This window comes from Musca vetustissima, unplaced genomic scaffold (genome assembly GCF_032173495.1).
Source record: "Musca vetustissima isolate MV318-11 ecotype Yass unplaced genomic scaffold, APGP_CSIRO_Mvet_v1 utg18376, whole genome shotgun sequence".
NCBI classification, from domain to species: Eukaryota; Metazoa; Arthropoda; class Insecta; order Diptera; family Muscidae; genus Musca; species Musca vetustissima.
Window position 1 is genome coordinate 142958 of NW_026878097.1, and position 13737 is coordinate 156694.

General features: G+C 33.7%; 1 protein-coding gene across 1 annotated transcript in view; it reads left to right on the forward strand.

Moving 5' to 3' along the window:
• The window catches only part of LOC133322890 (uncharacterized), a 79208-nt gene that overhangs the window by 59607 nt on the left and 5864 nt on the right, over positions 1–13737 (forward strand). Inside the window, exon 2 of the mRNA XM_061531843.1 lies at positions 8396–8518. Within this exon, the coding sequence (XP_061387827.1) occupies positions 8396–8518 (123 nt within the window). The remainder of the gene's footprint in view (positions 1–8395; positions 8519–13737) is intronic.

A 13737-nucleotide genomic window follows, 5' to 3' on the forward strand; every position in this document is an offset into this window, starting at 1 on the left:
GGGAATAAACAGGTCGATGTATTCATTTTCAAAATAAGATGTATTTCTATTGCCAGAAAACCGTCCATATATTTGAATCTGACCTCCTTATTGCTATTTTCATCGTATATTTTGGTTCCTAGATCAGTAAAAATGAACTATAAAGTTTTCGAAGTTAGGAAAATGGGGTTTCGCGATATTTTTTTAGATAATTTGTTTGTCGGATTTTGGTTTTAATTGTTTTTAAGGCCCTGTCCTCGCAATATATTTTGTAAAACCTCCTTTTTATTATTCTTAACATATTTGGAATGTTTTGAAGCCGCGACGACTATATTTAATTCTCTGATTTTGAGATCAGGACGAGAAATTACCAAATATTAAATGAAATATTGCTGGAGAATGTATTGAACGTAAATATAAGAAAATACTCGCGAAAATATACCGAGGTTTATTGGAATCGTTGCCAAATCACCTATAGTATGTCATTACCCGCAATGGTAACTATAAAAAGACCAAACGTGTCCTATGTAACATTTTTTTCTAAAATAATAATAAAAAGCAAAATACTTTTTTGTGATAAACATTTTTGGGTTGTTATGTATTTCAGCCGATATCTTCGAGACCAATAGGTCTTTCGCTGCGATTCTTGCAGAAATACGATCTAAATATATCCACAAACGTACTCCATCATATATAATTCATTTTACATATTTAGTTTGCTGGCTTTAGGCGTATATATTGTAAAATGTTCATATTTTTATTGAGGCAAAATACTTATTACACTCACTGTATATGATTAAAATTCAAATTTAAAAAAATATACATAATTAATACATACTGTTGTCAAAATATATAACAAAAAATGGTAAAAACTAGATTTAAAATTTGTTTTGCTTTTTTTCGGCTAAAATTTGAAAATCACAAGGCCTTCCCTTGGATGAGCACAAGTTCTTTTTTTAAAAAGTCACAGGGACTATTTTTGAAGTCCTGAGGGCCTTCTAATAGGAGACAAATATTTCTTAAAGACCACAAGGCCTTCTTTTGGTATACTATTGAATATTGGACGGTTTTATCAAAGAAGCCATGGAATGAAGTCTTTTTATAATAGATTAAATGTATTCTCATCATAAACCAAAATATATCCTCAATACAATTGCCAAAAGTCCCCCTTGTAGAAGACCAAATACGTACCCAAATATCACCTTATAGAAGACTTATAAAGAACCAGAACCATAGGAGAAAATCATAAGTTGTCCATTTGAAAACCAATAGATATTTTATACACATCCAAAAGGACTTCCTATGACTTATAATATACCATCGAATCTTCTGAAAGGGTGTTCTTTTGGAATATGCATTTTTATAGAACCCCTTAATGTTGTATTATTAAAGAGAAAACGTTGTTATTATAAAATATGAAAGAATCTTCGGTCTTTAATAAGAATATTTCAATAAAGGATCGATATGTCTTTTTATAACATATTAGAAGGTCTTCTTTTATGTGACCAGAAGGTAATCTTATAGAAAACTTTAAGACTTCTTATAGAAGGGCTTCTAATACAATACCATATGATCTACATAAAAAATACCATCATCTTGTGGAAGACCATTGAGGTTTCTTATTGAAGACCGTTAGATCTTTCTATAAAAGATCCAAATTATATTCTTGTTGAAAACTAATAACCTCTTCATATTAGAAAGCAATAGGATTCTCATACTTCCGGTAGAAACCAAAAGTTCTAATTTCATATAAACGAAGGATCTTCTATTAGAAGCTCAAAGGACATTTTTAGAAGTCCCAGGGCAAAGTTGTATTCCAACAGAAATTGGTGTTCGTATAGAAGAATGTGAGGCCAAGTCTCTAAAAAATGTTTGTAAAAAAACGTATTTATTAAAAAAACTTATATATTATTTTCTAATAGTCTCAATTTAGATTAGGCGAGTTTACTTGCGGCAAGTCTTTGTTTGTAGGAGAGAGGGGCAAGGGGAATAGAAATGGAAAAAAATTGCTCGTACCGACAATTTTCTGGCAATTCGTTTTGTGTATTTCGTATTTGTTGACATTTTATATTTATTTAAATGTGAAAAACTATTGACATCAAATGAAAAAAGAAATATTTTCGAAACCGAATTGCCTTGTATAGACGCATGAATCAAGTTCAAAAGGGAACGATAATAATTGCCGCAAGTAAACTCGCCGAATATAAATCAGGACATATTAAAATACAGATGTTTACATTTTCTTTAAAAATATTTTTTCAACCCAGGCAGGATTTTTTTTCAAATCCTCTTATTGAATTTCTTTAAAAATATACTTTTTTAAGTCAAACCTTTCAAATTTTCAACAAATATTTTTTTTACATTTCCCCACATTAATATTACTAGCAAAAAATATATATTTTTTAAGATATTCACGGCGTCAAAGACCGTGGAAACACCATTTTTTTTTAAAACGTCTTTTTGACAGAACATGAAAAAATTTTGTTTAAAAAAATATACGCTTAATTTAGTCCTTTCAAAAAGATTATTGGTCCATTGAAAATGTATTTTAAAAAGGTTCAGGCTTATATTACACCTTGAAAAAAGTATTATTTACAAAAAATCCACTAACGACTGTATTGATCCTTAAAAAAAATCCACGCTCTATTGGTGGTTCTTGAGAAACTGTTCCTTTAAAAAATCAACGATTGTGTTGGTCCATAAAAAATTATTCTTTAAAAAATCTACTCTTCTATTGGACTTTGAAAAAATAATTATTTAAAAAATCGCACGCTTCTTTTGATTCTTAAAAAAATATTCTTTAAAAAATCCACATCCGTATTTGACCTTGAAATATATTCTTTTAAAATATTCTCGATTGTTTGTGTCCCTAAGAATATTATTTAAAAAACCCAAACTAAATACGATACAGGCCACAGTAATGGACAAATCTTCACGAAATTTTGCATGTATGATGGGTTTGGCCCAATAAAGGCCCCTATTGTTTTTGGCAAAGATCGGTTTATATTTATTTCGTTTTTTCTGGTTGCTACAGAGACCGCAATTATGGCCCGAACATCGCGAAATTTTACATGAGGAGGGGGATCGGGCCAACGAATAAGCACACCTGTTTTGATAAAGATCGGTCATTATTTAGCGGGTCAAATAGACCCTGACTTTTGTGTGAAAAATGACAAAATTTGTATTCTATGCCGTATATATTTTCTCCTGAAGGACATAGACTCGAAATAATGATAGTACACCTAAGTCTGTTTTTACGCGGTCTTTTTGTACACGGTTTTGATATAACACGGTTTGAAAGTTGAATATTTTTAATTTTTTAGACCATTTTATTCCATTTAGCACGATTTGAAATTCTATGTACTTAATTTTTTTTTGTCAAATTTAATTTTTGCGAAGTATGTTCATATCACAAAAAAGTATTTATGAAAGAAAAAAGTCTGAAACCATCGATAGTATCGATAGTTTGCGAACACTAGCTTAAAGATATAAGTGCATTCCCCTTTAGCGCGTACAAACAATTTTTACTGGTCAAAGTAAATGTCAATAGCACTAATTTAGGGGAATTCCCTTTATGTATAAGATCAATGTCTTTTTTTACACGACTTCTTCTGGAACCAATCTACCGTGTAAAAACAGACCTACGTGTATATCCAAGAGGAGTGGTTGGTCTTTAAATTGGTACCAATTATATTGTCGTATGTACTCGGATGTGGGAGTTACTTGTAAATATTTACAGGTGCTTACGTATTATTATTTCTTTCTTTCCATTACCACTCTGGAAGGCGGAAATATGGCGCTGATCGTTTTGACATTTTCCATGAGGATAAAGGTATGGTCAAGGACAACCCCTATAATTTTCAGATAATTATATTGGGATGAAGTGAACCAAAGTCTTATTTTTTGAGTCTATCTGTAGGCCACAATTATAAGCCGAACATCTCAACACAACCCACGGTGAAGGGGATATGGACAAGTAATTAGAAGGACTGTACTGAATAATATTAATATTCGGAAAATAATCCAGTGTAAGGAAGAGGTACAGTTGACCTCTAATCGGCCAAGTGGGTGCAAATATCTCCATATATTGCTCAGGATCGAAATAAAAATCCACCGAAAGTTAGAGTTCCGTGGTGGTTGTGTAGGTTATCGTATGGTCGGCCCGTCCGACTATACTGCTCCGCCCACCGGTTTTTAATTATAATTTTAATTCAAATTTTTAATTCTACTCATATAACCATAAAAAAGTATATTTAAAAAATAAATATAAATAAAAAGTATAAGGACTATCCATAGGTGTAAACAATATACGCATATGGATAGTCCTTAATAGTTGTTAAAAAATCTACGGCCCTTAATATGTTTTATAAAATCTACACATCTGAGTGGTCATTTAAAAAATGTCTGCTATTCGTGTCGAAGCATTAAACAAATATAAAATCCTTGTTTTGGATGATCCATAGATATGTTTAAAAAATCACATTTGTGTAAAGTCCTTAGAAAATATTTAAAAAAAATCTATGCATATGGATGCTCCCATAACAAATTTCAGACATGTGACTGGCCATTAAAAATAACCCTTGTTACTCTACCTAAAAATGTTTTTAAACTTAAGGGGACCCGCATTTTCAGTTTCAAAAAATTTAATTTTGTATTTTGATTTAATTCGAATCTACACTAATTCAAGAATGTCCCTATGAAATCTCAAGTCAAGATATAGCCGATTTATTGTGTCAGCATCAAGTGACGGCAAGAGGACTTCTCAAACTTAAAACGCATTTTTTCCAAACAGCATTTTTGCGAATGGCGGTCACGATAACTCAAAAACTAATAATCTTCCTTATTTTTTACTTGGTTTGTGGTAAAAAATAGGCGATTTTCCAAAAATATTTTTTCAAAGCTTGGGTTTCCTTTAAATCCATTTCCCTTAATTTTATTTGTTCATATTTTTTCAAATCCAATCTTTAAAAAACTACAGGCAAGGCTCTTAAAAAATATTTGTTAATAAAGCCCCTCATGTGAATCATTTTTGTTTATCAGTGTTTCGTTCTGTTAAAAAACTATGTTTCTATGACAAAGTCGCGATATTCAAAATAAAAAATTATCATATATTCCCCAGAGTATAACCCCTTCCCTTTTATGCAAAAATCTTTATAAAATCTCAATTTATTTTAATTTCATTTCCAAAATCATGTCACTTCTAAATTAAATATTACCATGTAATTACGAGTATTGCATATTGCAAATGTTTGTCATAACAACCATTATACAATATCCTCTCCCCACAACAATTATTTACATGTTAATTTCTCCATGACACACCGTGTATCACAATTTCACTCGCATCCGAGAGTTCCCACAGTCATTGTTTTTTAATTAACAACCAAAAAATACCAACTAATTCATATTCAACATGCCTTTAATTAATGTCAAATCAAAAGACACACAAAACAAAAGACTTAAGACACGAACTTGTTAAGAGTCAACAACCAACATCACCATCATCATCGCATGCTGATGATCATGATGACGATGATGATGGCGAGTGACATCTAGGCCCAAAATTTCAAATAAACTTGAAATTAAAATAAAATGAACTGCATATTTTGGTATTATATAACAACAAAAAAGATGATTTGAAGAAGATAACAGTAACAAAAACAACAACAAAAATGAACAGGTAACTGTGACAAACTATTTCACAAAGTCAAGGAAATCTTCATCATTTTATTGTCATGCGAAGATAAAATTTATTTTTTTATTAGTTTATTTTTTGGCAAAATATTTATATTCATAGCCATAAAAATTTAGTTTAGCCTATAAATGGTGTAAAATGGCGTGAGTAGTTTTTTATACCCTCCACCATAGAATGGAGGGTATATTAATTTTGTCATTCCGTTTGTAACTTGTCGAAATATTAATTTCCGACCCTATAAAGTATATATATTCTTGATCAGGGTAAAATTTGCCCCCTTTTTGGTGTAGTCCCCATATAACCCCCCTTTTTGGGGTATCTAATTTGTTCCGCGTTTAGGGTTTGGTTCTAGGACTCTATTGTAATCATTTCACCTGCGGAGGATAGCGAGATAAAAAACAAAAACATAGAGTTCGATAATGAACTATATGTGAACTATAACCCGCATTTAGGCCTAGCCACTGTGTGGCATGTACCAGAAGTAGTGGACCGATACTTCCCATATTCGAACTTGAACTAAGTTTGGAAGAAATAATAAGATGGGCAAAGATTGGACGAAATCAAATTGAACTGAAATAAATTTGGTCCAAAGAAACATGGGGTCTAGAACCAATATTTCGATGAGGCACATTTTCACAGAGTCAAAGTGTATACAGGGTTGCCCATATTCGACAGACTCATCTGGCAACGCCATAACTTTTGACAGAGATGTCACATCGTTTAATGACATACCGCGTTTGAAGCGTCAGTCCAAACAGATTTTTACCATGAACCAAAACACGCCACGCGAGAACATCCCAAAAAAGCCGTTCTCAGCAGTTGGGCATGGCTCGGTCCACTTTACAACGGATTATTCGCATTGATTTGCATTTGTTCCCGTACAAAATTCAATTGACGCAAAGAATGTTGCCTGCGGACAAGCCTCGTCGATTGCAATGGGCCCAAAGAGTCATCGAAATGACCGAAGATGACGAGCACTTTGGAACAAAATTATCATGTCCGATGAAGCCCATTTCACATTGAATGGAACCGTAAATAAGCAAAATTGCCGTTTTAACGCCACTGAAAATCCTCCGGAGATTCAAGAAGTGCCTCTTCATGACGAAAAAGTCACAGTTTGGTGCGGCGTTAGTGCGAAAACGGTCATTGGGACGTTTTTCTTCCAAAATGAAAATGGCCATGATGTTACCATCAATCAGGAGCGTTATCGCGACATGATGACCAATTTTGTGATGTCAATTATTCGTCGAAAGCGTATGAGGCAGTTCTGGCGCTCCACCGCACACAAGTCGCATAACAATCGATTTTCTGAAGAATTTGTTTCCGGGCCGTTTGATGTCGAAAAGTGGTGATTTGGACTGGCCACCGCGTTCGCCCGATTTGACGCCGCCTGACTTCTTCTTGTGGGGATATTTGAAGTCAAAGGTTTACGTTAACAGGCCAAGGACCGTAGAAGAGATCAAGGACAACATTTCCGCTTTTCCGGCCGAAATGTTGGCAAAAACGATGGAAAATGAAGCAAAAAGGACACAATACGTCATCAACGCCAGAGGCGACCATTTGAGAGATATCATATTCAAAAATTGATGTAAACAAATCTACTTGGAACAAATTAAATGATTAACATTGCCAATCGCCAAATTTTTATTTTTTTCTTTGATTAAAAAAAAAACATGGGTCCGTCGAATATGGGCAACCCTGGGCACCCTCAATAGCCATAAGGCTGACGTTTTAATTATCCATTAAAAAATTCTGAAATTTGTATTATGGTTTATATTATGGTTTACATAATCGAATTGTAGCAATGTCGGTATAGGTCCAGTTTTTGTTATTTTCCCTATATTTTCATTTCAAGTACCTGTCAGTATATCTATGGTGGAGGGTATCCAAAGTTTTGCCCGGCCGAACTTAATCCTTTTTCACTTGTTTTATTTAATCAAATTTAAAAATTTTTAGTAGTTCAGAGTTTCACACTTCTGCTAGGGATATGCATATTATTATATATTACGCACTGATAAACCTTACATGAGAAGTGTTAGTATCGGTGTAAAATGTTAAATTTAAATCTCATCAAATATGTTAGGTTTTCACAAATGGGGATTTGTGATTCATCAAAGCTGAGGTTACTGCGAACTATTGTCTATATGGAAATCATCTCAATTTTGACCGGTCTATTCTTGAGATGTTCTACTGTAAATTAATTGAAAGAAATATTAAAATAATAAATTGTGGAATATGTGGGCGTAATTTGACAAATCAATGCTATATATATTTTTTAGTTTCTTATTATAAACTATATATGTATGTATAAAAAATAAAATATATATAAAATATGTATATAAAAAATATTAGTTTCTTATTTATTAAAAAACAAAACACAGAAAAAATAACTTCATTTGTATTCGCCCTCTTCATAACTCCACAACAAACTCTGTACACACTACACACACACTCACTCACTCACCCATAAACAAATATTCACACATTGTCACATTTATATTTTCCAAATTCATTTTCACCAATACCACCACTACCCCCCAGCCACATATGGCATTCCTGAGCCCTATATACCCCCAATCTAAAAAAACATTATGAACCCTTGTAAATACCCTAACATTTGTTTATATACAAAAACAACAACCACTATTTTTTGTTATTTTTCAAATTCCTAATTTTTCTGTGTTTGTTTTCTCTTCCCTCTTGTTTACAATTTATTTTTAGGATTGGCTTGCGGGACATGTGTTTTAGAATCCGATTTTGGTTTTATACTCAATTGTAATTTCAAAAAATCTGGACTCTTTCGTGTAAGAAATTTGGGCGGCCTTAAGGCGCACTTTGGTTTAGGTAATACCCAATTTTGTTAATATTTTTATTTATTTTTTTCTAAACTAACCTAGAAATAATTATTGAAAATATATATTAACACAAATTTTTTTAAATATTTTTTTTTAATTTATAAAATTTTGTAAATATTTTATATTTTGTAAAATAAATTTTTTATTTTTTTTATTTTCATTATCTTCATATTTAAAAACCAGTAAGGAAAGTAGTAAGGTCGGACTGGGCCGACTATATGATACCCTTCTACATAGTCTCCTAACTGACGTCGCCTTTTCGAAAGAACATTGGCATGAAATTGAACGAAAGATATATAAGAACTTTGGTGCACCATTTCTATTAAATCGGACGAAAATATATACAAAAATAGTACAAATGATATATAGGGGCTTTGGTGCACGAAGCTATATCTAAATCTGAACCGATTTTTCCCAATTTCAATGTCCTTGGGCCAAATAAATGAGCTATGCCAAATTTCATCCAAATCCGATGATAAATGCGACCTGTACTATGTTTACAATTTAACATCAACAGATGTACAGACAGACATGTATAAATCGACATAAAAAGTGATTCTATGCATATTCTCAAAAGGAACCATGCGTCTATCTCGTTTCCTTTTGCCTGTTACAAATATATGCACAAAGTCATAATACCCTGTACCACCGTGTGGTGGGGGGTATATATATATATATATATATATTAAATAAGAGATGTAGGGCATGTTAGTCCTGTTTTTATACCCTATATAACTATGTTGTCAGGGTATAATAGCTTTGTACAGCCCCAAAAGTTTGTAACGCCGCAAAATATTGGTCCTAGACACACCTTTAAGTATACCGATCGCCATATCTTGACTAGCTGAGTCGATCTAGACATGTGTGTCCTTCATCCGTCCATCCGTCCGTCCGTCTGTCCATTATAATTAGTAAACACGATACAGGCCACAGTTATGGACCAATCTTCATGAAATTTTGCATGTAGGATGGGTTCTGGCCAATGAAGACCCCTATTGTTTTTGGTAAAGATCGGTTAATATTTAGGGGATGAAATGGACCAAATACTTAATTTTGTCGGTTAATGTGGTCGCTCCAGTGGCCGCAATTATGGTCCGAACATCGCGAAATTTTACATGTAGAAGGGAATCGGCCCAAAGAATAAGCATGCCTGTTTTGTTAAAGATCGGTCAATATTTAGCGGGTCAAATGGACCCTGACTTTTGTGTGAAAATTGATAAAATTTGTATTCTATGGCGTATATATTTACCCCTGAAGGACATAGACCCGAAAAGTTGATACTATATCCATAGTAGAGGAGGGGTTGACCTTTAAATTGATACCAGTTATATTGTCGTACGTACTCGGATGTGAGACTTATACGTAAATATTTACAGGTGCTTACGTATTCAGATATTATTTAGTAACCCATTACCACATTAGAGGGCGGAAATATAGAGCTGATCGCTTTGAAAATTTCCATGAGGTTCTAGGTATGGTCAAGGACAACGCATATAACTTTTGGTGATAGTCAGATTATACTTATGTGATGAAGTAGACCGAATACTTAACCCTTTCAGTGTTTTTGCCGAATATATTCGACATTTAAAAATTCTCTATATCTTTGCGATTTTTCGGTTATCCTATGTACCGTTAACATTGATGTTTTTGTTTTTGCTGAAAAACAGACGAAACTGTCCGAGGGTTAAAATGAAAATAGTTTTTTTTTATACTCTATGCCTTTATATGATTTTAAGTACAAAATTTTAGATTTTTATTCCAACAAAAAATTTTTTTGACACTGAAAGGGTTAATTTCTTTTCTGTGTTTTTTCGATATTCGGAAAATATGTCAGTGTAAGGAAGAGGCGCTGTTGACCTCTAATCGGGCTAGAGGGACCAAATATCACGAAATAATGCCCAAGCTCGGAATACACATACGCAGAAAGTTAGAGTTCCGTGGTAGTTGTGTAGGGTATCGTATGGTCGGCCCCGTCCGATCGGGCTCTGAAATTTAATATCTATCTATACTAATAAAGGAGTAAAGAGACTTAACTGATTAACGATTCACCAACGCCCAGACGAATCGCCTGAAGCTGGAATCTTGAAATTTGGGATAAGCTTTACTCTTAGTCTGAAGATGTCAGAAAAGTATGGGTTTTTGTAAATTCGTACTAGAACGGCACAAAAGTACTAAATATGACCCCAATTAAATTTAGAACATTGGCCCCTGATGGAGTGTAGGATAGATGTTCCAAAGGTTTATTTTTTTCGAAATTTGAACTATAAGTATTACAGACACTCAGGTTAAAAAACCAAGGCACATTGTCTCATTCCTCTTCAGTACGAAAATTTGGATATATTTAGGACCAACCTATGTCATCCCATGTAATTTGTGACCTTCCCCTTTTGTGTGAACAATCAGTACGATCGCTTTTATATGCCTTTTGAGCTGAGTCATTCTCATTTATTCGCACAACGTGGCCTAGCCACTGTAGTCGCTGCAGCTCAATACGACTGACTATGTCGATGTCCTCGTATAGATTATAATGCTCGTGGTTCATTCGACGCCGATAATTTTTTAACCATTCTTTTATAATGGTGTGTGATGGGACTTATCGGTTCACTCTTTCTAGTACCTGTCCCACAAGGGGTCAAACTTTTGAAAGCTTGTAAATCTCATGTGGAGCGAATTTCATCTAAACGTTGAACATCGTAATATTTTTATCTAGCCTATTCCATTCCATCTGGTGTCTCCCACAAAGGGTAACAAATTTGAAAATGTTTTAATTCAGTAACAATCGTATGGAATGTGTGACTTCATACAAAATACGCACATCGTAATATTTCTTTCAAACTTAATTCAAGTTGGAAAATGTTCCACTGCTTCTTTATAAAATGCGCGCCTCTAATGGAACTTGAAATAATATTCTTCATAAAACCACGCCTCTAATGCACCTTGAAACATATTCTTTATACAATCCACGCTCATAATAGACCTGGAGAAAAATAGTCTTTATAAAACCCATGTCTTTAATGGACCTTAAAAAATATTCTTTATGAAATCCTCACCTCTAATCGACCTTGAAAAAAGATTCTTCATAAAATCCCCTCGTCTAGTGGGCCTTGAAAATATATTCTTCATAATATCCACACCTATTATGGTAATGGACTGTCTGATTTGATCCAAATTTTTGCAAATCGTAATATTTTTCCAAACCTACATTAAATCCTATGATGAGATCTATAAGGCAACCTCTTATGCTACCTCTCCAAAGATGGTCAACTCTTTTGATAAAACATAAATCGAATAATAAAACATGTGTTTTATTTCTTAGCAAACCATAGGCTGAGGTTTTATATCAGCCGGCAACACCGGTTGAGACATCAAGTTCGTTTTTATTCCAGCTTAGAAGATGATTGGTATGCTGCGGCATGTCCCAGGTGGCAAGGCTGCCATCCATCATTGCCTAGAAACAATGCCTCCTTGAATGTGCTTTGGTGAGATACTTAGCCGAGACCAAATGTTGACTTTTTGATCTTTGCCTTTTATAAGTCGACTTTTCGAAGTTTTCAAATCAAAATAGATTTTCGACTTCTATCCCTATTGCCGTGGTTCGGGTTCTTGCTTATTAGTGTTGCAATTTTTCTCTGTTGATGCATTTCATCTGAAGTGGTATGTAGACATCTTCTGTGTTTTATTTCGTAGACCTCGATAAGCCATAGGCTGAAGGTATATATCTGTCGGCGACACCAGCTGAAACTTTTTTTAATTGTTTGTTTTTATACCAGCTTAAAAGATGATTGGTATGCTGCAGCATGTCCCAGGTGACGAGGCTGCCATCTATCGTTGTCTAGCAACAATGCCTCATTGAATTTTGTTCTTTGGTGAGATAAGGAGGCGAGAACAAAAGTCGACTTTTCGATCTTTACCTTTTAAAAATAAGTCGACTTTTCGAAGTTGTCAAATCAAAATTGATTTTCGACTTCTATCCCTATTGCCGTGGTTCGGATTCTTTCTTATTTAGTGTTGCAATTTTCGTCTGGGTGGCGTTATCTCTTGCCATTCCCATTCTATGTTATCTTCATGTGTTGATGCATTTCATCTGAACTGGTATGTAGACATCTTCTGTGTTTTATTTCGTAGACCTCTGCAAACTATAGGCTTAGGGTATATATCTATCGGCAAACACCGGCTAAGACTTTTTTTACTTGTTCGTTTTTATTCCAGCTGGATATCCCAGGTGACGAGGATGCCATCTATCGTTGCCTAGTCACAATGCCAACATGATTTTTGTGATTTGGAGAGATATGTAGCCGACTTTTCGATGTTTGTCAAAGTTGTCAAATCAAAATCGAGTTTCGACTCCTATCGATAGTGGCCTACTTGCTTATTTAGTTTTGTAATTTTACTCTAGGTGGCGTTGTGACTTGTCATTTCCATTCTATGTATGTTATCCTCATGTGTTATGCATTTCATCTGTAAGCATTTTTTACAAATATTTTAAAAACACTTTGAAATAATGTTTTCTCTTCCGCTGCGATTTGAATCCAGGTTACACCTTAAGTCTTGTTCCTATATTTGATTATGATTTGTGGCGCAGTATTTTCCATCAAGCCTATGTGATGATGAAATTTAGACTTTGTTATTTCCGGAACGAAATAAGGAACTAGGTTTAGATCTTAGGTTCCTATAGTTCTTTTTGTGATCCCGCTTCATTATTCCCATATTCTTAATTCGATCTCGTTCGCATTTCACTAACTGTAAAATAATTTGCCAACTTCAATCATATTTCCGATCATTCTTGACACAATTCACAGAATATTTTTCGGAAATTTCGATTCTTATCAATTATCTTTAAATATCATTTATAGAAAATAGAAGTTGACCCCTTTTTATTAGTAGGTTAGAAAATTAAATTCAAATTGTTAAACACCTAACGGTAATTTACCTCAAATCACCATAATTTCTCACACACTCTGCAAATGACCCATCAAATTTGCAAAATTCCCTTTGCGGAACCTTAACCTGTCATTAACTATGACATCTTTATAATAGTCTTCGAAATCGAAAACTGAATACCCAAATCTAAACCAAATGAATGATCGGTCAATAACAAATAAAACAGGGTGCGGAGGGCATGCTCAAAATCACAATTTTTTTATGGACACTAATTGCAAATTTTCTGTTGATTTTGCATGATTATGATTGTCAGAGATGATTGATGGC